Source organism: Sturnira hondurensis, unplaced genomic scaffold (genome assembly GCF_014824575.4).
Source record: "Sturnira hondurensis isolate 20B ecotype Veracruz unplaced genomic scaffold, ASM1482457v3 Scaffold0013299, whole genome shotgun sequence".
In the NCBI taxonomy this organism is placed as follows: Eukaryota; Metazoa; Chordata; class Mammalia; order Chiroptera; family Phyllostomidae; genus Sturnira; species Sturnira hondurensis.
Genome location: NW_028085930.1, coordinates 2327002 through 2350197, shown reverse-complemented (window position 1 = coordinate 2350197; position 23196 = coordinate 2327002). Strand labels below are relative to the sequence as shown.

At 45.5% G+C, this 23196-nt stretch overlaps 1 protein-coding gene across 1 annotated transcript; it reads right to left on the bottom strand.

Moving 5' to 3' along the window:
* Positions 1 to 1131: 1131 nt before the first annotated feature.
* A4GNT (alpha-1,4-N-acetylglucosaminyltransferase) lies at positions 1132 to 12750 on the bottom strand. The gene is made up of 2 exons (XM_037061167.1): positions 12340 to 12750; positions 1132 to 1878 (listed from the first exon to the last, which is right to left on the bottom strand). Exons 1-2 carry the CDS (start codon positions 12748 to 12750, stop codon positions 1264 to 1266), a joined length of 1026 nt encoding a protein of 341 aa, XP_036917062.1. The 3' UTR covers positions 1132 to 1263.
* Between the last annotated feature and the right edge of the window lie 10446 nt (positions 12751 to 23196).

Sequence of the window (23196 nt, the reverse complement as noted above, 5' to 3'; positions counted from 1 at the left end):
AAGAATATTATTCAATTAAAAAGGAATGGAATTCTGATACATGTTAGAGAATCTTCCTTACACATCATATTAAAATAGTGAAATCCATAGAGGTATTCGGGAAACTACAAGAGTGGTTACCAGGGCTGAGAGGGGGTGGGCAGGGAGTGGGGAGTTAGTGTTCAATGGCACAGAACTTCACTTTGGGATCATGGAAGAATTCTAGAGGCAGATAGTGCTGTCGTTTGCACAACAATGTGAACATGCTTAATGTTGCTGAATTACACACTTTAAAATGGTCAAAATGGCAAGCATTATGGTGTGTACATTTTATCACAATTTTTAAAACATTTTTTAAACAAGTGGTGGTACAAGGATGAGGACCAAGTGGGAAGGCCTGTGGACATCTGCTCTGATGGGGCATCTTGTTTCTCCTCCTCTCAGGGTTAGGGCATGTTTTTTCTCTCCAGGGACTCCTCCTGCTCACTGCAGGGGAGGAGAGAGCATGGACTCTGGAGTCAAAGATTCATTTACATTCCACATTCCCAAGCAGTGCAACCCTGGGAAAGTCACTTAACCTCTCTGTAAAGTGGGAAAAAATGAACTCTACTGAGTAGCTGGTACTCATTCTGAGTACCAACTTAAAGCATCTCTAGGATCAGCCCAGGCTCTGAAAGTCAGGGAGTGTTCTCCAAGTTCATACAGCGGGAAATCTGTGGGGAGCCTTTGCTTGCCAGCTCTCTTCCCAGTTAAGTGTGCAGAAAGTAGTTGTGAGGGTGCCTGTTTGTGTTTGCAATATCCACCAGCCTCTATCTCCCCGTGCATGAGTGCAGTGCCCTCTTTTGCAGGGCCATTGTGCGAAAGTGAACTTGACATGTACCCCAGTCTTTCCTGTTGGTGAGGCCAAAGAGAAAGACTCCAGTCTCAGCTGATGCCAACCTGCCACGCACTACGCTTGAGAGTTCTGGAGCACTGCCGTGTGTCAGGCTCTGTTCCATGTTCGAAGGAACCCAAAAGTTGATAGAGGACTAGATCACATTGCCCTGGGAAGCTGCCACCCTCTGAGGTGCCACCTCTGCCATAGCACATACACATGATTTGGTGGCACCAGGGTCAGTGCCTGACAAACAATCAGGCCAAAGGTCTCTGGGACTTGTCTATTTCAGACAGGGGAAGCTAATCATAACTGACCTGTGGGTAAGGCCCCACACCCCAGGGGAAAGTGGCAGTCAAGGAAAACGTGGCTTAGTTTCCTGACGTAGCAGCAAGGAACCAGTGTTGGCTCTATTTGTTCCCTGGGCCCAACTTCCCAGACACCAAGCCTGTTGGGCCTTGAACCAGGTCCTGGTAGGTCCTGGGACAGTGCTTTTGGTAGAGATTCTCTGCCAGTGTGTTGCTGCCTCTAACCACGCCCCTCCCTTCCTGGTTCATGTGGTTCCACAGATGCAGGGCATAGGAGGCATTGAAGATGGGGTCTGTGTCCCAGACTTCATAGTAGCGCCTCCACTCTCGGAAGGAGATGGGATAAAATCTTTGGGGATGTAGAAAGGTCAAGTTTGAACACCTGAGGTCGCTCACCCCCTGGAAGTCTTCAAGTCTGCACCACAGTCTCAACATCCTTGTCATCAAATCCGGTCCCTGGTTGCCCCAAATGTGAGAGTTGTAGTGTTCAACAAAGTTCTCCATGCAGCCCCACAGGAAGGAGTGGTGGGGGAGGAATCCAAACACGCCATTACTAGCGTACCGAGAAGCCTGTGCAGCCAAAAAGTTCTCTTCGGGGATGGGCCTGACCGAGATGACATCAGTGTCCATGTAGATGCCCCCGTACTTCCAGATGATGGCCAGGCGGGACGCATCTGAGCTGACTTGCAGCCAGTTTCTCTGTGCACTGACGTTGATCTGCAGGAGCAGGTGTGAATCAGCCCCCAGCAGCAGGGAAGGGCCCTCCCACCCCCCAGGAGTCACAGCAGGAGGCCAGGGTCTAGGGCCTTGGGAGGGCCCAGCAAGCCAGCTTCCAAAATCTCTATTGGTCAAAAGCCCAATTTTGAGAATTTACCAAACTTACCTCTTCCACCCCAAAAAGTTGACCTTAAGTAAACAGTTGACAGCAATCAGTATCCATAGGAAGACTTTAGTGGCTTTTAAAGATTTCATGAAATTATTTTTTTTAATGAAAGCAGTGGAAAGGTAAAGTAGAAACCCAGGAGGGATGTCACAATGAACTCTATGAGTCAGTTTCAATGGGTTGTAACGTGTGTTCGTAAGGACTGTGAAGGAAAAAAGCTGAGTGAGAGGGCTATGAAGGAGGGCAGGGTGGAGCAAAATCGTACCCGGTTTCCAGCAGAAACTGGAAGGAAGTAGGTAGGTAAACTGTGCTGACACCTGCGAGCAGGTTCTAAGTAGAGAGAACAGCTAGTGCGAGGGCCCTGAGGCAGGAGTGGGAAGAAGACACTGTGGCCAAAGCAGACTAGTGAGGGAAGAGGGGTAGGAGATGAGATCAGAGAGGTGTCAGGTAGAGAAGGAGGGTGGACTCTGTGGGCTGGGTAAAGACTAAACTTATGGACTTTAGGTCAAGATGGAGGCGTAGGTAGACACACTGTGCCTCTTTGCGCAACCAAAAGAAGGGCAACAAGAATTTAAAAACAAAAAACAACCAGAACTGACAGAAAATCAAACTGTATGGAAGTCTGACAACCAAGGAGTTAAAGAAGACACGTTCATCCAGACTGGTAGGAGGGGCGGAGTCAGGCAACCAGGTCAGAGAGGACTCGAGACAAAGTGGCAGCTAGTGAACCCAGCAAGGTGGCAAATTGTGGAATGGGGTGCACAAGGCTATAGCTGGCTAGCAAGGCAGTGGCTGGCAGACTGGGTAGTCCCACATTCCCATGCAAATAAACCAGGCAAAACAAAGGAGGAGCAGAACAGACCACACAACCCAAGATCCCAGGGCTGGAAAATAAAGCTTCAAACCACTGATTGAAAACACCTGTGGGGGTTGAGACAGCAGCAGGAGAAACTCCCAGCCTCACAGGATAGTTCGCTTCAGAGACCCACAGGGTCCTAGAATGTACACAAGCCCACCCACATAGGAATCAGTACCAGAAGGGCCCACTTTGCTTGTGGGAAATGGGGGAAGTGACTGAAATTCAGCAGAGAGCAGAGCAAGTGCCATTGTTCCCTGTCAGACCCCTCCCCCACATACAGTCACAACCCAGCATTGTGGGTTACCCCACCCTGGTGAACACCTAAGGCTCCACCCCTCACTATGTAACAGGTGTATCAAGACAAAAAAATGGCACAAACAACAGATCAAAGCTTCAGAAAAAACACAATTAAGTGATGAAGAGATAGATAGCCAACCTATTAGATGCAGAGTTCAAAACACAGGTAATCAGGATGCTCACAGAATTGGTTGATTTTAATCACAAATTCGATGAAAAATGAAGGCTATGCTAAGTGAAATAAAGGAAAATGTACAGGGAATCAATAGTGATTGGAAGGAAACTGGGACTCAAATCAAGGGAGTGGACCAGACAGAAGAAAGAAACACCCAATCAGAAAATAATGAAGAAACAAGAATTCAAAAAAATGAGGAGAGGCTTAGGAACCTCCAGGACATCTTTAAATGTTCCAACATCCTAATTATAGGGGTACCAGAAGGTGAAGAGAAAGAGCAACAAGTAGAAAACTTATTTGAACAAATAATGAAGGAGAACTTCCCCAGTCTGGCAAAGAAAATAGACTTCCAGGAAGTCCAGGAAGCTCAGAGAGTTCCAAAGAAGGTGAACCCAAGGAGGAACACACCAAGGCATATCATAACTACATTACCCAAAATTAAAATGAAGGAGGGACTTCTAGAAGCAGCAAGAGATAAGGAGGCAGTTACCTACAAAGGAGTTCTCATAAGACTGTCAGCTGATTTCTCAAAAGAGACCTTACAGGCAAGAAGGGGCTGGAAAAAAGTATTCCAAGTCATGAAATCCAAAGACCTACATCCAAGATTACTCTATCCAGCAAAGCTTTCATTTAGAATGGAAAGGTAGATAAAGCACTTCTCAGATAAGGTCAAGTTAAAGGAGTTCATCATCACCAAGCCCTTATTGTATGAAATGTTAAAGGAATTTATCTAAGAAAAAGAAGATAAAAAATATGTACAGTAAAATGACAGCAAACTCACAATCATTAACAACCACACCTAAAACAAAAACAAACTAAGCAAACAACTAGAACAGGAACAGAATCACAGAAATGAAGATAACATGGAGGGTTAGCAACAGGGGAGTAGGAGGGAGAGAGAGGGGGAAAAGGAACAGAGAAGAAGTAGCATAGATGGTAGGTAGAAAATAGACAGGGGGAGGGTAAGAATAGTGTAGGAAATGTAGAAGCCAAACAACTTAAATGTATGACAGATGGACATGAACTAAAGGGAGGAAATGTGGGCAGGAGGGGGTATGCAGGGTGAAGGGGATTGAAGGGGGGGAAATGTGACAACTGTAATAGCATAATCAATAAAATATATAAAAAATAAAAATAAAAGTAAAACATTAAAAAAGACTAAACTTATTTGGGAGATTTGGAGGAAAGGGAGGCTATGATCTGAATTAGTCTTCAAAAGGCCCCACTGACTGCTCTGTGGAAAACAGACAGGGATGGGGGTTGAGAGGGGGCAAAGGCAAAAGCAAAGAGGCAGGTTAAGAGACTATTGAAATTATCCAGCCAAGAGGTGGTGCTGAAGGAGGACAATAGTGGAGGAGGTGAGAGACATGGCAAAGAGCAAGCCATCTGATTTTGATGGATTGGATGTGGGGTGGGAGAAGCTGCATGACTGCAAGTGCTCCAAGATGAGCAACATGGAAAATACTTTATAAAAGAATACAAATAACTCATAATAATTGGCAGTGCTCCCAAACAAATGCTAAACTCTGAATGCAGGAAAACAAAATAGAATTTTCTACATTGAAATATGTTGATTAAAAGATTAAACAGCAACCCTTGGCTTTGACAAGAACGTGGTGGTTGCCAGAGTGAATGAAAGGGGTGAGGGGTGGAAGGGGCCTGATATATGGTGATGGAAGATGGTTTGACTGTAGGTGGGTGGCACACTATGCAATATACAGACCTAGTGTCATAGAAATGTACACTGGAAACCCCTTTAACAATGCCACCGCAATACATTTAAATTTTTTAAAGCCAAATGAGCTTTAAGGGGGGAGGTGGCAGAGGAGTTGAATGGAAGCCACACTAACCTCCTCTCAGGACCAATTCAGAAGTCAAAGGCATTTTTGTACACCTACAATGAAATACCAGAAACAGAAACCAGGAAAAAGATCCCATTTGATACAGCAACAAGAAAAATAAAGAGCCTAGGAATAACCTAACCAAGGAGATAAGAGACCTGTACTCAGAAAACTACACAACACTGAAAAAAGAAATGGAAGACACAAATGGAAGCACGTACTGTGTTTATGGATTGGAAGAAGTAACATCATCAAAATGTCCATGCTACCCAAAGCAATCTATAGACTCAATGCAATTCCTATTAAAATACCAATGACATATTCTCAGATATAGAACAAACTTTTCAAAAATTTATATTGAACCGTAAATGACCCCAAACAGCCACAGCAATGTAGGAGGGATCCCAATACCTGATATCAAACTATATCACAAGTCCACAGTAATCAAAGTAGTCTTGCACTGGCATAAGAACAGACGTATAGATCAATGGAACAGAATAGAGAGTGCAGAAATAACCCCACATTTCTATGGTCAATTAATATTTGACAAAGGGGGCAGAAGCATAAAATGGAGTAAAAATTGTCTGTTCAACAAATGGTGTTGGGAGATCTGAACAGCTACATGCAAAAAAATGAAACTCAACAACCAACCCACGCCATACACAAAAATTAACTCCAGATGGATAAAAGACTTAAATATAAATCACAACACCATAAAAGTCCTAAACTTGTGGAGGACAACATAGGCAGAAAAATCTCAAATATTCCACACAGCAATATTTTCACTGATATGCCCCTAAGGGCAAAGGACATAAAGGAAAGAGTAAGCAAATGGGACTTCATCAAAATAAAAGCTTCAGCATGGCTAACAAAAACATCAGCAAAATGAAAAGGGATCCACCTGTTTGGGAAAATATATTTGCAAATGATATCTCGGACATGGGTATGATCTCCAAAATATACAAAGAACTCACATGACTCCACTCCAGGAGACAAACAATCCAATTAAAAAATGGGCAAAGGACCTGAACAGATACTTCTCCAAGGAAGACCTAGAGAGGGACCAGAGACATATGAAAGGATGCTCAGCATCATTTGCCATCAAAGAGATGCAAATTAAAACCACAATGAACCTTGGCTGGTGTAGCTCAGTGGATTGAGTGGATTGGCCTACCAATCAAAGGATCATGGTTCGATTCCCAGTCAGGGCACATGCCTGGGTTGCAGGCCAGTTCCCAGCAAGGAACACACAAGAGGCAGCCATATATTGATATTTCTCTCCCTCCCTCCTTCCCGTCCCCTCTAAAGATAAATAAATAAAATATTTTTAAAAAACCACAATGAGATACCACTTCACACTGTTCAAACAATAAGTGCTGGCAAGTTTGTGGAGAAAAGGGAACCCTAGTACATTGATGGTGTGAATGCAGACGACTGCAGCCACTGTGGAAAACAGTATGGAATTTCCTCAGAAAACTAAAAATGGAACTCCTTTATGACCCAGCAATTCCTTTGCTGGGACTATACCATAAGAATCCTGAAACACCAATTCAAAGGAACCTATGCAGCCCAATGTTCATAGCAGCACAATTTGCAATAGCCAAGTACAAGGAAACAGCCTAAGAGCCCATCAGTAAAGGAGTGGACCAAAAAACAGTCGTACATTTATAGGATGGAATACTATGCTGCAGAAAGAAATGAGTTTCTACCTTTTGTTTGGATGGCTCTGGAGAGCATTATGCCAGGCAGTGAAAGACAAATACCGTATGATCTCACCTGTATGTGGAACCTAATCAACAAAACAAACAAGCAAGCGAAATATAACCAGAGACATTGAAATCAAGAACAAACTGACAGTCACCAGAGGGGAGATGGGAGGGCATCATGGGGGGAAAATGGGGAAGGCTTGTCGAGGAACATGCGTAGAGGACACACAGCCAAAGCAAAAGGAGGGTAGGATCTAGGGTGGAAGGTGCGGATGGCTCATGTCGACAGCCGTTGTGGGGGAGAAACGGAGACAACTGTGCTTGAACAACAATTTAAAAACAGAAAAAAAAAAGATTTTAAAAATAATTAAAGAAAAATAAAAAGCCAAATGAAACAGGTTATCTAAGACTTTGCAGAAATCTTCACAAGAGTTTTTCACATCATCATATTACATACAATTGCTGAAGACTTCGTAAATAATAATAGCTGAAATTTATCAAAAACTGTCTTAATCCGCCAAGATGGAGGCATAGGTGGAAACACTGTGCCTTCTCCCACAACCAAGTTTGAATACAACAAAGGTTTGGAGAAACAAAGACACAACCAAAGGACAGAAAATTGAATTATACAGAAGTCCGATTACATCTAACCGTTCAACGGGATGGTAAGAGGGGCGGAGCCAGCAGCGAGCAGGGTCGGGCAACACAGGGCCCCCGACCCAGGCGCGCAGGCAGACGGGAACCAGTTGGGGTGCGGGGCAGACCACGGGCGCATATTCACGCACAGAGAGACAGACCACGCAGGCCCCAGGGGGCGAGGGCTGACGGCGGTGGCACACTCACGTGCAGTGGGACGAAACGCGTGGGCCCAGTGACGGCAGCAACTGCGGCACCGGTGAGGGCCGTGGCGGCAGGCGGTGGACAGGACGCCATAGTCCCTCTTTGACCCCGCCCCCACATACAGTGTCACAACCCAGCGACTGAGTTGCCCTGCAAGACCAGTGAGAGCCATTGTCCCTCTTTGACCCCGCCCCCACCTACAACGTCACAACCCAGCGACTGAGTTGCCCTGTTCTAGTGAACACTTTAGGGCTCTGATCCTGCTATGGAACAGGCACGAACAACTCGAAAGATGGCACAAGAAGAACTCAAAGTCCCAGAGCCAATAAATCTAAGCGACCGAGAAATTGCCAGCCTCTCAGAAGCACAATTCAGGACACTATTTATCAGGATGCTCACAGAACTGGTTGATTATAGTCACAAATTAGAGGAACAAAGTTACAAATTAGAGGAACGTGTGAGGGCTGGACTGATTGAAATGAAGGGAGATGCACAGGAAACCAATAGTGATGGAAAGGAAACGGGGACACAAATCAATGGAATGGACCAGAAGGAAGAACAAAACATCCCACCAGAAAGGAATGAAGAAATGAGAATTCAACAAAATGAGGAGAGGCTTAGGAACCTCCAGGACATCTTTAAACGTTCCAGCATCCGGATTATAGGGGTACCAGAAGGGGGAAAGAAACAGCCACGAGTGGAAAACGTATTTGAACAAATAATAAAGGAGAACTTCCCCAGTCTGGCAAAGGAAATAGACTTCCAGGAAATCCAGGAAGCTCAGAGAGTCCCAAAGAAGTTGGACCCAAGGAGGAACACACCAAGGCACATCATAATTACATTAGCCAAGACTAAAATGAAGGAGAGAATCCTAGAAGCAGCAAGGGATAAGGGGACAGTCACCTACAAAGGAGTACCCAACAGACTGTCAGCGGATTTCTCAAAAGAGACCTTACAGGCAAGAAGGGGCTGGAAAGAAGTATACCAAGTCATGAAATCCAAAGACCTACAGCCAAGATTGCTTTATCCAGCAAAACTTTCATTTAGAGTGGAAGGGCAGATAAAGTGCTTCTCAGATAAGGTCAAGTTCAAGGAGTTCATCTTCACCAAGCCCTTATTATATGAAATGCTAAAGGGACTTATATAAGAAAAAGAAGATGAAAAAGATGAACAGTGAAAGGACAGCAAACACACAGTTATTAACAACCACACCTAAAACAAAAGCAAACCAAGAAGACAGCTAGATCAGGAGTGGAACCATAGAAATGAAGAACACATGGAGGGTTAGAAACAGGGGGGTGGGAGGGGGAGAAGAGGGGAGAAGGCACAGAAAATAGCATAGATGGTAGGCAGAAAATAGATAGGGGGGAGGGCGAGAATAGTGGGGGAAATAGAGAATCCAAAGAACTTGAGACACGTGGTTATAAACTAAGGGGGGGGAGAATGGTGGGGGAGGGAGGGTGTGGGTGGAGGGGATTGAAGGGGGGGAATAGAACAACTGTAATGGTATAATCAATAAAATATATTTAAAAAAAAGAATTACAAAAAAATAAAAATAAAAGGAGCACAGAGAAAAAAAACTGTCTTAAGTTTTTTATAATTTGCACAATTATCAAAGATTGGTGTTATGATTATTCCCATTTTTCAAGTGAAAAACTAAAAGGATCAAGAAATTTAGTTATTTGTCCAAAGTCAGGCAGAAGTTGACTTTGAACCCAGGCAATCTGGCTCCAGATATCTACTTATTTAAACAAAATGGTTTTAGCAGAAACTGTGTTGATTAGTTAGTGAAGTGGTGATGGGTAGGGAACTGACCCAGAGACACAGGAGCCAGCCTGAATGTGGGCATTGGACTGATATCAGCCTAAAACCTAAGAGCTGCCCCCAGGGTGAGCACCGGACAGGGCATTGGGGTTCTGGCTTCTCACCCTCTCCCTCCCCCACAGGATTCAACCCTAGGCATCTTCAAAGGCTACAGATGCCAAATCAATGCACTACACCTGGCGGTCACCAGCAGCTGATGACACATTGGGCCACCCCTAACAGCTAGCCCCCATTGATCCTGAGGTGGCCTCACTGGATCAGAACATGCCACACCCACCTGCCTCAAGGGTAGTGAGCTCAGCCTGGTGTAGTGCCCAGCAGGTTTAAATGGGGCAGACACACCTAAGAGCTGTGTCCCAAGGCCCATCTTTTCTCTAATGCCCAACATAGCAAAGCTGAGCTTAGAGAAACCCAAATTGTGTTGCATAAAATGTTTTCCAAAAAAAAAACATTTTCATCATCCTGAAAGTGGGTCCATGCTCAGATAAGTTTGTAAAATGCTGGTATGAATCAAAGTCTCTTTGGTTCAGAACTACAGAGAGCCTTTAATCTCCTTAAGAACACGATTAGTTTGTGAGAAATGAATACTGTGTAGCATCTCCCAAAACAATTTGAGTAGAGGTTTCTTTTCCGAAGGAGCACAGTTTAACATGGAAAATTTTCCCTGAGCCCAGGAGTGGGGCAGCACAGCTCTGACCCAGCAGACAGCCTGGTCTTGAACAGTCCTGGAACGCCCTCTCGCAGGAGAGCACTGAGACCGCAGAGACCCAACAGGCCTGTGCCCTGTACTGGGTCCTGCCCCCTACCAGCATCTGACTGCAGCCTGTCCTGTCCTGCCACTGCCCAGGGCCACAGCAGTCACCACCTGTTTGTTAGGATCGGGTGCTGGCAACTGCAGCGAAGTCTCAGGTGAGCACCTCCTCCTCATGGGTCCCTCTTTGAAACTTCCACACGCTTCAGAAGAAAAGGTGGGAAGACTGGGATCTAAAGTCACAGGGTCAAGAGTGAAACTGATTAATTCCCTGCCTGCCCCCCTACCCCCCACACACAGTTGTAAACTCAGTCCTGCTCCTTAGTCTAGAAAATGTCTCCATATGGCAGTGCCTAGGGACAAGGGTGCCCTCCACCCAGGAAAGCCCCAGGGGAATGAGGTGGGGTGGGCAGGAGTCTCCCTGTTTTAGGCATGAATTCTGCAATAGGCTGAATAACAGCCATGCAAAGGTATCAGGTCCTGAGTCCTGGAACCTACAACTGTTACCTCATGGAAAAAAGGTCTTTGCAGATGTGGTAAACTGAGGGTGGAGGGATGGGGAGATTATCCTGATGGGTCCTGAATTCGATTACATGTGTCTTTACATAGTGGTGGTGGGGGCAGTTCACACACACAGGACAAGGGGTATAGAGAGGGAGGCAGAGACAGCAGTGACACCCCCCGCCCTCCACCCACTGGAAGGAAGCTCTCCTAGACACCCCACCAACAAACAGCTCGGGGAATGGGCCCCGCTGGCTCCTTGCTATGCACCCTGTGAAACTCATTTGGGACTTCAGGTCTCCATGACTGTGAGGGAACACTTGTTTGTGCTCCTGTCACCAAGGTTGTGACATTTTGTTACGCACCCAGAAGAAATTAATACAAGTGCCTTCATAAACGGCCTCAAGTTCTTGGCCTGAAAAACCTGGAGTCCTGACTTTTTGGATCTTTGCAGAGAAAAGACTTTCTGACGTTGGATCTTGCCTAGGATTGGAATTTAGGGCTTTACGTGGCAAGCAAGTGTTACCATGCATGTGGATGTCAATTTTTAATTACTTTAAAAAACAATTTTATTTATAAAACTGACATATCCTCATCAAATAGATTGGGGGAGGGGCATTGCATAGGTAAAATCATCGTGATCACTTCACAACGTTGGAGTATTTGATCCCACTTTCCAGTCTTCACAAGATGACACAGCGGAGGCTGCACAGTGGAGTCGAGTGGTTATCCTGCAATTTCCCTAAATGCTACCGGACTGTGGGTCCTCATGAGAGAAATGTTTAATTGAGATACTATTTTCCTATTATGCTGTGTTACTAAGTTGAAGATTACAAAATTCCTGAGAGTTCCAGCAGTTTCTTGATCGTCTTACCATAACCCAGTCTCATATAGCTGCACTCCACCTGATCCTTTGTGGGTTTTCTATTTACATAATTTTCAAGAGAAATATTGCTTGGTTTCCCCTTCAGATGCAAAGAAGTTTGACATGGATGAGTTTAAAACTGACAGTGGAAAAGGTACAGAAACTCATCCAGTTAAGAATAGTCTCAAATGTAACCCAGATACTAAGGTAGAAAGCTGGATGCAAAAAACAGCAGGCTAAAGGGGAGTCTAACTTAAGTCTCTCTTGCCCTGGCTGGTGTAGCTCAGTGGATTGAGCGCGGCCCTGAGAACTAAGGGATTGTGGTTCGATTTCCAGTCAGGGCACATGCCTTGGTTGCAGGCCAGTTCCCAGTGGGGGACACATGAGAGGCAACCATACATTGATATTTTTCTCCCTCTCTCCTTCTCCTCCCCGCTAAAGATAAGTGAGTTTAAAAATAAAGATAAGTGAGTTTTAAAAAAATTACTTGAATCAGGGCTAAAGGATCTGGGCTCTAGTCCCACCTCTGACACTGAGTCCTTACCCTCAGTTTACCCATCTATCAAAGGAGTAGGTTGGACTCATTTTCTGCAGTTCCTCCCAACACGGGCACTCCAAGATTCTGTGAACACTTACTTGACTGTACCATGAAAACAATGGTGTGTCTTCAAGCAGCCTTTTCATATCCAAAGGGAAGAGGAAAACATTGTCTATTCCTGAGAGGAGGGAAAAGGCTGGGGAGGTGGAGTTTGGAGGCATCTTCATGGAATGACTGAGACCCTTCACGAGGAACGCCACTGGACGCTCAGGATAAACCTTGGCAGCCGACTCCACAGCACAGGAGACCAGCGGGGGAGGCTCTGTTCTCTCAGAGGTCTCTAGGAACACAATGCTGCGCCCCTTGCCCAGGAGGGCTCCCAGCCCCTGCTGGGACTTGTTGGGGGCCAGGCAGGAGAAGAGGCAGCTGGACTTCAGGGTGAGCTGATAGAGGAAGCCGCAGGAGAGCAGCAGGATGGTCGACAGGAAGAGCTGGCGCTCCTTCAGCATGTCCACCTCTCTCTCCTGGCCGCTCCTTTAAGCCAACACGATTAATTAGAGATTGCACTCATGAAACCAGACAAAGAGAGCACACAGAAAACAATACAAGAATGTGACTTTGAAGCCTACATTTTTTAAATCCCAAATAAAATATAACCCAATCAAGTCCCACAATATTAAAAAGAAAAATGCATTAACTAGAGATTAACTGGAGAACTTAAAGGTGATTCGAAACAGGAAAATAATTAGCTCATTAATAGGAAAACTGTTGATCACATGCATTATCTTATAGCTTAAAGAAGAAATGCTATATGATCATTTGGAGGAATAGATGCCAAGAACAGGATAAGTTGACATCCACACCTAACTTTTAAAAAAGCACAAGGAAACTTGCTTAATCCGACCATGTCCACTAGAACATACAGCAATCATCATACTTAATATGAAGCATTTAAAACGTCCCCATTAAGACCAGGAATGTGACACAGGTCTGTCTGTTACCGCTGTTTCCACTCAGGACACTGCTGCTATGTCTAACCAAACCAAGGAAATCAGAGAAATGAATGTCTACTATGAATACTAGAAAAGAAGAGGTAAAAGCATCAGTAGTTGTAGAAAATATGATTACCCACCTAAAAAATTCAGGATAATTTACTGAGAAACTGATAGAACTAAGGAGAAAATTAACCGAGGAAACAAACTGAAGGCTAGAGTTAAATAATGTGCCAAGACCACACAGTGAGCAGACCCCTGCCTCCAATTTGGGTCTCTCTGTCCCCTGTGTCCCCTCCCTCCTCTGGAAGTGTTAGCTCTCACTCTGACCGACTTCAGAACAGAGGTCTCACTTTTTCAGTGGTCTGTTTTCAAATTCCATATGACTCTTTTAGAAAATACAAAACCAGTGAATCAGAGCTTACCTCTTACCTGAAAATTGCAGCTGCCAATATCTGAGGTCTCAGCAATGATGACAAGTTTTTTCTGCTGTGCTTCTTGATAAATCACCACCTAACCTTCCAATTCAACAACTGGTGGAAGTAAATCATTGGCAGAAGATTAACGATACATATAAGAAGCTCCTCCCCCCAAACACAGAGACTTAAAAACAATAAGGGCTTCACACAACCTTTCAGGTGACCCACATGCTACATTCTGCCTATCTGTGCATCTCTCAGGAGGGTTACAGGGTGATGATTTCACCTGGAGAAGACTGACTGTATATAACCCTGGAACCAAAAGACACTGCACCTGTGCAATTCTGTTGCGGTCAGAATCATGGGCAGAGACTGGGAAAGTTTCATCACCAGACAACCCTGTAACTTGGTCCAAACTGTGCAAGCGCAAGGTCTGAGGTTTTTTTTAAAAGGCAGGAAATCCATCCCCACAAATAAACAAAGAACAATCCCATAGTCCAATGTCCTGATGACTTGGAACAAGAATTCACTCTCCAATTTCAGCTGCAGTGGCTTCAACAAGGGTCCTTTTGCCCTGAGGTCCCCTTGTGAGGTCTCACAGGTCAGTGAGGTTCATCACCCTCCACAATGTGGCAATGCCCACATGTCCACAGCTGGTGTCAGCCTCCTGTGTTCTGCTCCTCAGTACCCCTGACATGAGCGTGTGGTGATCCTCTTTGAAGCCGCCCTCCATCCGGGAGTTGCCTACCTGCAGTTCAGAGCCTCCCTCAGCCGTGAACAGGTGTGCACAGCTCCCCTCGGATGCTCCGGTGTGACCAGGGAAGTCCTGTCCTGAGCAGACTTTGGATTCTGACACAGTAGGTCCTACATCAAAGGAGGTAAAGCTGCCCACTCACTGATGGCTTCCTGTTTTCTATGTGCCTGAGGCTTTCCAGCAATAGCTCTTTAGGTCTGCACACACTCCTTTTCCATTTGGGGCTGAATTTCTTCTCTGGATCTCATCACTTCTAGGCTCAGGGTACCTTGGCATCTTTACAAAGTTCCCTGGCATTGGATGGATGGGTTGTTTTTACTTCCGGGTTGGGGGTGGCGGGGTGTGGATGGGTAGAGCAGAGCTCTGGCTCCTTGCTCTGGGATAACTAGAGGGCTCCATTTGTCGAGTGACATGTTCCTAGGGCATTTCAGGTGGGTCACGTACCCAGTGCCTCCCAACTGTCGGCACAATGGCCAAAACTATTGAACAAGCAGTCAAGACAGAGAACAGAGAAGTAGATGGTGGTCTTTGTCATGTGGGTGAAAGTGAGCATTAGTGATTCAGTGACATCCCAAACACAGAAAGTAGGACTTGCCTGACTGAGAACCGAGTAGGGGGTAGGAAAGGCCCTGAGCTCGGAGTCATGCTTCCATGTGCCACGGGCTGAGGGCACCAGGGTGAGTCCCAGAACTGCCCAGTGTGGGAAGGGCCTGACCTCTGGCTCACTGGGAGGTGGAAGGGCCCGGCAAAGCAGAGAAGCAACTCTCGCTTTCACCACGGACAGGGAGAGAAAAATAGAACACTGTTACTGCGGATGGCACTGGGACTTTCTGGTGACAAACATTAAGTTGTTGTTGTTTTCAGATAAGTGAAATCTATTTCCCTGGGAACCTTTAAGAGGGAAGTCTTCAGCCCTGTGTGAAAGCTGATGAGATGTGCACAGAAGCTGGCAGCCAGTCACTGGTACCTGGGGCCTTTATAGCATCACCTTCCTGATGTCCTTCCTGAGTCTTTCTGAAGAGGACTCCTGTCTTTTGTGCCACTCTGCCAGGAAGGTCCTGGGGCCCCCAGTCCCATCCCTTCAGCCCTTCCCTCTGGTGTGAATGAAACTGCCTTCTCCTCCTTACCTGCCCTGTATCACATTATCTTTCTGTCTGTGAGGGTAGGTGCCACAATAGCAGCTCCTTACCTGGATGCCACAGGTCCTTAGAGGCTCCCAGGATGGGCTTTGGAAAACCTGGGGCTGTAACTCATATTAGTCCCTTTACCCTGGGTGCCAGTGATGCGAAGCTCCTGCTACTACCTGCCCAAAGGGAGGTCCCTGCTCTTTGACCCTCCATGACATTAATTCTGTTCAAAATTCCTCCAACTGCCTTCACCACACCAACCAGGCATTCTCTGTACAGCCAAGCAACTGCTAGGAGTAGATATCTGAGTAGAGATGTACAGAGTCATTCGTCTTCGAGGAGTGGGTGGGTCTGAATACACTGCCGAAAGCCACCCAGGTGTCCCAGTATTGTCTACTTTCCCAAGAGGTTTTGCCTCCTATGAGAGAGTTCCTGCTCCCTCCTCTATAACGTAGGCCAGACTTGGTGAGCACAGTGGACTCTGGAGCCTGGGTGGTTGTTACTGACTGATGAGACCTCAGGAAATGTGGATCGAGGTAGCCCCAAATAGATGGACAGGATTCGGGGGGAAAACGTGAATCAGTGGGCTTTTTTATATTCAATATGATTTCAGTATTCTCTTTATTTTTCAACAATGTTCTTTGGATGTTCAGAGCCAATCTAAAGAAAAGGCAGTATNCCCAAGAGGTTTTGCCTCCTATGAGAGAGTTCCTGCTCCCTCCTCTATAACGTAGGCCAGACTTGGTGAGCACAGTGGACTCTGGAGCCTGGGTGGTTGTTACTGACTGATGAGACCTCAGGAAATGTGGATCGAGGTAGCCCCAAATAGATGGACAGGATTCGGGGGGAAAACGTGAATCAGTGGGCTTTTTTTATATTCAATATGATTTCAGTATTCTCTTTATTTTTCAACAATGTTCTTTGGATGTTCAGAGCCAATCTGAAGAAAAGGCAGTATAGGGAGGAAAACCATGAAACAGAGCAGAGATTTCCGCAGCTCTCCTGCCCTGCAGATAACCTCTGATAACCCCGACTGGGACAACTTCAGTGTTTGGGCCTACACTCCCTCCACTACAAAGGACTCACTGTACCAAGAAGCAAAAGTTAAAGGAATTTTTAACAATAAATGTTTGCTAAACTGAATTACACATGAAAAGTGCACCTCTTAATTCTTAGCTCCTTTGAACTCCAATTTATTGCAAGGAGGAAATATTCAAGCTAGCAATACTTGTTCTATTTACTTTGGAGCCCTTGGTACCACAGTTCTGGTTTTGAACATATTTGTTAAGCAAGTGGGACTGATAAAGTTGTTAAAGCCTTCACCTATTAACAGTGCAAAACCGATGCACAGTGTGGTATCTTATCGACATTGCCAATTCCTTTCCCACTGTTCTGAAGCTGCAGCAAAGACTGGAGACCTGGGTTTACGTGAGGGAACAGAGGCAGTTCGTGCAGAAGTAGAATCTATGGCCTAACACTTGGGAGCCCAAGTGAGAGTAACTAAAGGACGTTGGCGCGTGGCAGTAACAACATTAAATCCTAAAAAGAGAATTTTTTCATTGAAATCAGTGAGTTCATGCCAGCACAAACTCCCCTGGTCCCACGACACTATTTTAAGCCATTCTGCATTTCTAAGAAAATGGTTCCAGCCTTGCATTTCTGACAATAGTGCCTTTTATTCTCCTCTCAGTCTCACCAGTCCAACCTGCTCCTGTTTACAAAGCCATGCCCAGCTATGAAGAATGCATTTCTGGGTTCGTTCTGGAAATTACTCTGATCAACCTGTCACTTCCCCCCATTTAAAATGTACTTGCAGATAAAAGAAGGGATGGGGACAAGGGCAGGGAGATAAGGGAAAACCGTTGCTCTCAGCGAAGTGGTTGTGCGCCAGACTCCACCTTCCGGCTGGAGAACGGGGTCTGCCAGAAGCCGACAGAGAACAGGGCTCCAGTCTGAGCGCGAGGGCTGCATGAACGAGCTGTGCTTTTAAGTTCTGTCAGTCAGCGTTTAGTTTCTTTTTTCTGTAAGGAATCGGAAGTATCTTAGAGCCACCTATGCCAAGTGTCCACATGGCAGGGGAACTTTATATAAACACTGAGTGGCTTCCAGGAAGAGAGCCACCCAATGTGGTTGAAAGAAACTGTTATAAACTGAATGTTTGTGCCCCCTGCCACCACCACCAGCAAAATTCATACAGTAAAGCCCTAACCCCCAGTGTAATGGTATTTAAAGGTGTAGCCTTTCAGAGGTCACTAGGTTTGGATGAGGTCGTGAAGGTGGGATTCTTACAAGGAGGAGAAGATGGAGAGATCTCTCTCCCTCTCCCTCTCCTTCTCCGTCTCCCCCTCAAGGAGCATTCACCAAGAAAAGGCCACGTGAGGACACAGTAGGAAGGCAGTTATTATAAATCTGGAAGAGGGTGCCCTCCAGGAACCTGCTCTTCCCCTTGATCTTGCACTTGCCAGTCCCAGAACTGTGAGCAATAAATGTATGTTGGTTAAGCCATCGGTCTGCAGTATTTTCTTACAGCAGCCCTAGCTGAGATAGAAGCCCCACAGTAAGCTGCTTCTCTTTAATCTCCTTCTATAGGTTTTCATGAGAATCTGTATTGAACCATGGAGGAGTCTGGAGCTGCACTTAAGATTTGGAGAACTAAGACCAGGCCTCCAGCGGGGAAAGGAAAACTTCATCTGTAACAGAAACCTGTAACAGGTGGAACTGTCCTCCCTACCTGAGACCTCTGTCTTCCCTTCATATTATCCTTCCACATGCCCCTCAGTCTGTCCTCTTGTTATGCCTTTCCTCTCCAAACCGAGGACCCTGGTCTCCCTCATCTCAGTACCTGGTGATCACGTGCCCCCTGTTCCCAAGTTGGAAACCAGGGAGTCGTGCTTGACTCTTCTCTCTCCCTCTGGTATAAGCTATGCTAGTTTAAATCCTTCAGGAAGCAGACCCCAAGAAGAGGTGAACAGTGCAAGATTTTATTAGGGGAAATGCCTGTGTGAGAGAAAATAGGGAGGGAGCTGTGTGAGGCTGGGCAGCTGTCAAATCACAGAGAGAGTCTGAGAGAAGCTTGGGAAGAACTATGCTAGGCTGCCTTACCCAAGGCTGTCCTTGTCTCAGGAAGGTTCAGCAAAGCCATCAGGGAGTCCTGGAACGAAAATCAGCCACTAACGGACACCTGTGTCTCCCAGGAGCAGGTTTACCTCAGTATTCTTGCTTCACAGCCACGGCTGGGAGAAGCCTGCAGGAGGGGTTGCCTGGGCACAGCTCAGTGGGGGCATTTGGCAGCACAGCCAGCAGCTGGGGCCTTTGGTCAGGGATGCTCCCTCCAGGCGCAGGTCTGGGAGGTACATACTCACAGCTGCCATAGCACACCCTTTGGGCTTACACAGATTTCCTTCTCCACATAGTTTTTGGGATCAGTGTTTCCTGGTTCCCACAGGCCCTTCTTCCTGAGGGGAAACTAATAAAAAAAGGTTAGAGGGATCAGCTACAGCCCCTGTCACTGTAATTGACCTCAGGGCTGCAACACAGGTTGCTCCCTCCTCCAATATCCATTCTGAATTCCCTTCACCCTCAGAGCCGCCTCAGCAGATGTCAGTAGCTTAGCTGGTTGTCCACACAGCTCACCTCCCTGAAGCCTGAGCCTTTGATAGTCACGCCCTCTCTCAGTTCAGGGTTGTTTCACAGGCCTGTTCATAGTTATAGGGGGGAAGGAAGCACCAGGAGACCCCATGGTGGACCTCTTTATATTCCTCCTGGCTGCTATGACATAAAAAGATAAATTATTCAGGGGTCCCTAGGCACAAGAAGTTCAACATGTCCTTTGGTAGTTTGTAATTCAGTGAGTCCCTTGCAGTATTACCTGGCAAGCAACTAGTCTATTTGGGATCAGAAGTTCCAACACTGAAGAGCCTGGATTTGCAGGGACAGAAGTATGCAGTCCTCCAGTAGGTCATTAGGAGTGGCTATCAGTGGGGCCACTCCTGTTTATACCCCTTAGTTCCTGGGTCTGTGCACTGTTCCTATTAGGAACAGAGCACCATACATAGGTCTCTGCATTGATATAAATATTCTGTGTTTTGAAAGATGGCACCACATTTCTCAGAGTGTTTTCTCCAAGCTAGCACTTCGGCCATTCCAGAAAGGCCATTCCGGACAGCTGCCTCTGGTTGGTGAAATGCGTGAAACAACCAGTAGATCCTGCGGTCAGGAGCCCACTCCTGCACCTTCACTCTACAGTGCCTCCTGCCTGCAGTCGAATGCTGTGCTATACGAAGTTCCACATCAGTGGGTCGAGCATTCCAGGTAGTGCGGTGGCTGAAGCTGTGCGGACAGGAAAGGCAAATTCATACCCAGAATGTTCATCCCTGTGGTGATGAACCATTGGAAGAGGCCTAATGTAATCAACCACCCAGGCACCAAGTAGCCAGCCAGGGTCCTCAAGGACTAGCACCATTTGAAGGACTCAGTGTCGCTGACAAGTTGAACATTCAGAGGCAGAAAAGTTAGGTCAGTCTTGGGGAGGAGGGTCTATGCTACCGGACCAGTGCGTGGCCTCTTTCTTGCGCCCCCCCACCCCCTCCCGGCCCCAGTCATTGCACTCATGCGCGCATCACCCAGTTCCGGGCAGGTGACCAACGAGCTCTCAGCAGTGCACCCGCGTCACTGCGAGGCTCTCACCGCTGCTTTAATCGCACTTCGCTGGTAACTAAGTTAGAGTTTGAGCAGCGCTTCACATATGAGTTAACTTTCTGCTTTCTTCTCCCTGTTTAAACTTATCTCTCCACACAAACTTTAAAATCAACTCATCCAGCTCCAGAAAACAAAACAAAAAGAAAACTTTAAAAAAAAACATGCATTGATATTTTGATTGGGAATCTTTCTAAAATCATATACTAACTTAGGAAGAACTGGTATCTAAAATGTTCAGCTTATCTATCCAAAACTGAGAGATCTTTTTCATTTGTTAAGTCTCCTTTTGTACTTTTCAGGTGTATATTTTAAGGTTTTCATCAGTATAAGTTTTGCACATTTCATGTTAAACGTTTTGTTGCTGTTTATATTATGTCATTCACTAGTAATTGTGTATGTAAAAACTGTTGGGTTGTTATGTTAATTTTATATCTTATTATTTACCAGCTTTGTTTTTTTAAGATTTTATTTATTTATTTTTAGAGATAGAGATGGGGAGGGGAAAAAGAGGAAGAGAAAAATCAGTGTGTGGTTGCCTCTTATGTATCCCCTACCAATAACCTGGCCCTCAACCCAGGCATGTGCCCTGACTGGGAATCGAACCGGTGATTCTTTGGTTCACAGGCAGGCACTCACTCAATCTGCCAAGCCATACCAACCAGGGCATATGTGCTTACTTTAATGTATTAGTTTCAGTTTTGATTTCCTTGTGTTTTCTACCTAAGCTATCAAGGCATCTGTATATATAATAAGAAAAAAAGATTCTGAGATGTTCTAAATTAAACAAGACAAAACAAAACCAACAAAAAACTCAGCTGCCTGAGAATGAGAGAAAGAAACAGAACAGTTAGCCTCTTAGTAATAGCTATGGACCAGCTCTGGTGATTCCTATAACCCCAGGAGCCTCTGCTTCTTATTTACACATGAATTTTCCAATCTGCTGGCCACAGCTAATCCACAGGAGTGGACACTTCTTTGAGGACCCTGATGCACCTATCCCGGAATTAACCCCACTTCACCTCCTCCTGTTCCTTTGTCTATAGCTAATGTCAATCCTTTCAGAAAGGCTAACATCTTCCTCCTTTCTACCTGAGGTATAAACATGCTTGCAAAACTCCCGGACAATGGACATGTCTTTCCTACCTAGTCAAGTCATGCCACTGGTGGTTTAGAGTCTGAAGGGGACCAAGAGTTTTGCCTTTTGGGATATTGATTTCAAGCTGGTTTTTAAGAAACAAAAAACTCAGAACCATTGACCCTCCCGCTTTCCTAAGAGATTAGAGAACCTTAATATGATCACTTTAGCATTAGACAGGAAGACTCTAAGTTGGAGCCTGTGGACCACCCTTTTCCCCATGTCTTTCTTTTCTGGATCACCTAGCAAAAATTTACCTGTCATGTGTGTTCTGCTCTTCCTCAGCCACCTGTAAATCTTCAGCTCTCTTGGAAATCCCATCCTGCCCCTCCCACTTTCTCCTTTGTCCCAAATAACATACATGCCCAAGTTTGTCCAGCTTTGGAATTTTTATGCATATGCGACTTTCCCATGCACTTGTATTAAAATCTGATTTTCTCCTCTTACTTTGTTAACTTGATAATTAGCCCTGCTAGAACTTAGATGTAGGGGGCCTCCATCTCACAGGGCCCTCCCAGACACTGCAGATGAGAATAAATCTACCAAGACATGATCTGCTTGGCGAGGAAATGTGGCCAATCTCTCAGAGAAGAGCCTCAAGCCTCTTTCTCAATGGGATTTTTTGGGGTTTAGTTTGCATAGTAATATGGAGCATATAGGTAAAGCTCATCAATTACTGTCAGGTAGTAATGATCAAGGAATACATAACATTCAAAGAACTATAAGGGCTTATTCTGAGTCTGGATCAGGTTTATTCCGAGTCAGGGTCAGATAGAGTGATGCCAAAGGGCCATAAAACTTTGGGGAACAAACTCAATTTTATGCTTGGGCCCTTAACATTTAAATTGAGGGTATTCTTAGCAAGGCAGGTTTCACAGGATTTCATGCATTCTTTCTTATTAGGCCTGATTGCCCCAGAAACCTCATTCTAGCACAGGGCCACACCTGCCTCTGGCAGTTTCAGGCTTGAGTCAGGCGGGGGGATTCAGGCAGCCAAAAGATTAGACTTTTTACAGATAGAATGAAGACTCAGGCTATGGCAAAGGGGTGAAGGTCCATCACCCCTTTTCTATAGTCCCCTAAGTCTTTCCCTGATGGTCCCTTGGTAACTGTGGCTGTCTTACATTGTCCCTCCCTTGAGGAATATTACCCGTCATTGACTGACTATCCAGCCATCCTCCAGGGGCCAAGTAGGGTGAAGTAAAGGGGGCAGAGGCTGTGCCTCTGCCAGGAGGATGTTTTGTCTCTTTAGTGTCTTATGGTCCCAAGGTCTCTTACTCAGCCTTAGCCATGGGCGGGTTACAGCTTCTGAAACCAAGAAGGGCAGTCCCCAATACTTAGAGAGTGAGAGGGAAAATACTATTTTTGTTACTCCTTACAACTCCCTTCCCCAAGACTGGTCTCTGGCTAGCAATTGCCTAATAAACCCTTTCTTTTAAAAGACTTTCAGCCATGGAAGTTAAAATATTTTAACACATGAATGTGCCCCCTTTGCACTTCTGACTCCCCTCCTTGTTTTGTTCGATGGCACTTTCCATCAATACAATGTTAAAATGTGACAGAAGTAGCAGGTGTCATTTTGCTTCTTGACTGACAGTATTTCCCTATTAAACAGATTAGATTTTATTATTAAAAAAATCAGAATTGGCCCTTGAAATTTGTCAAAGTATCAGTCATGCTATATGATCTGGAAATACAGTATAGATTGTTTGCTAATATTTTATTTTTATTTTTATTTTATTTAGGACTTTTGCATTAATATTGTCTGTGAAATTGGCTTGTTTTATGTGTCATTTTTATCAAACTTAGGTCTCAATGTTATACAGTACT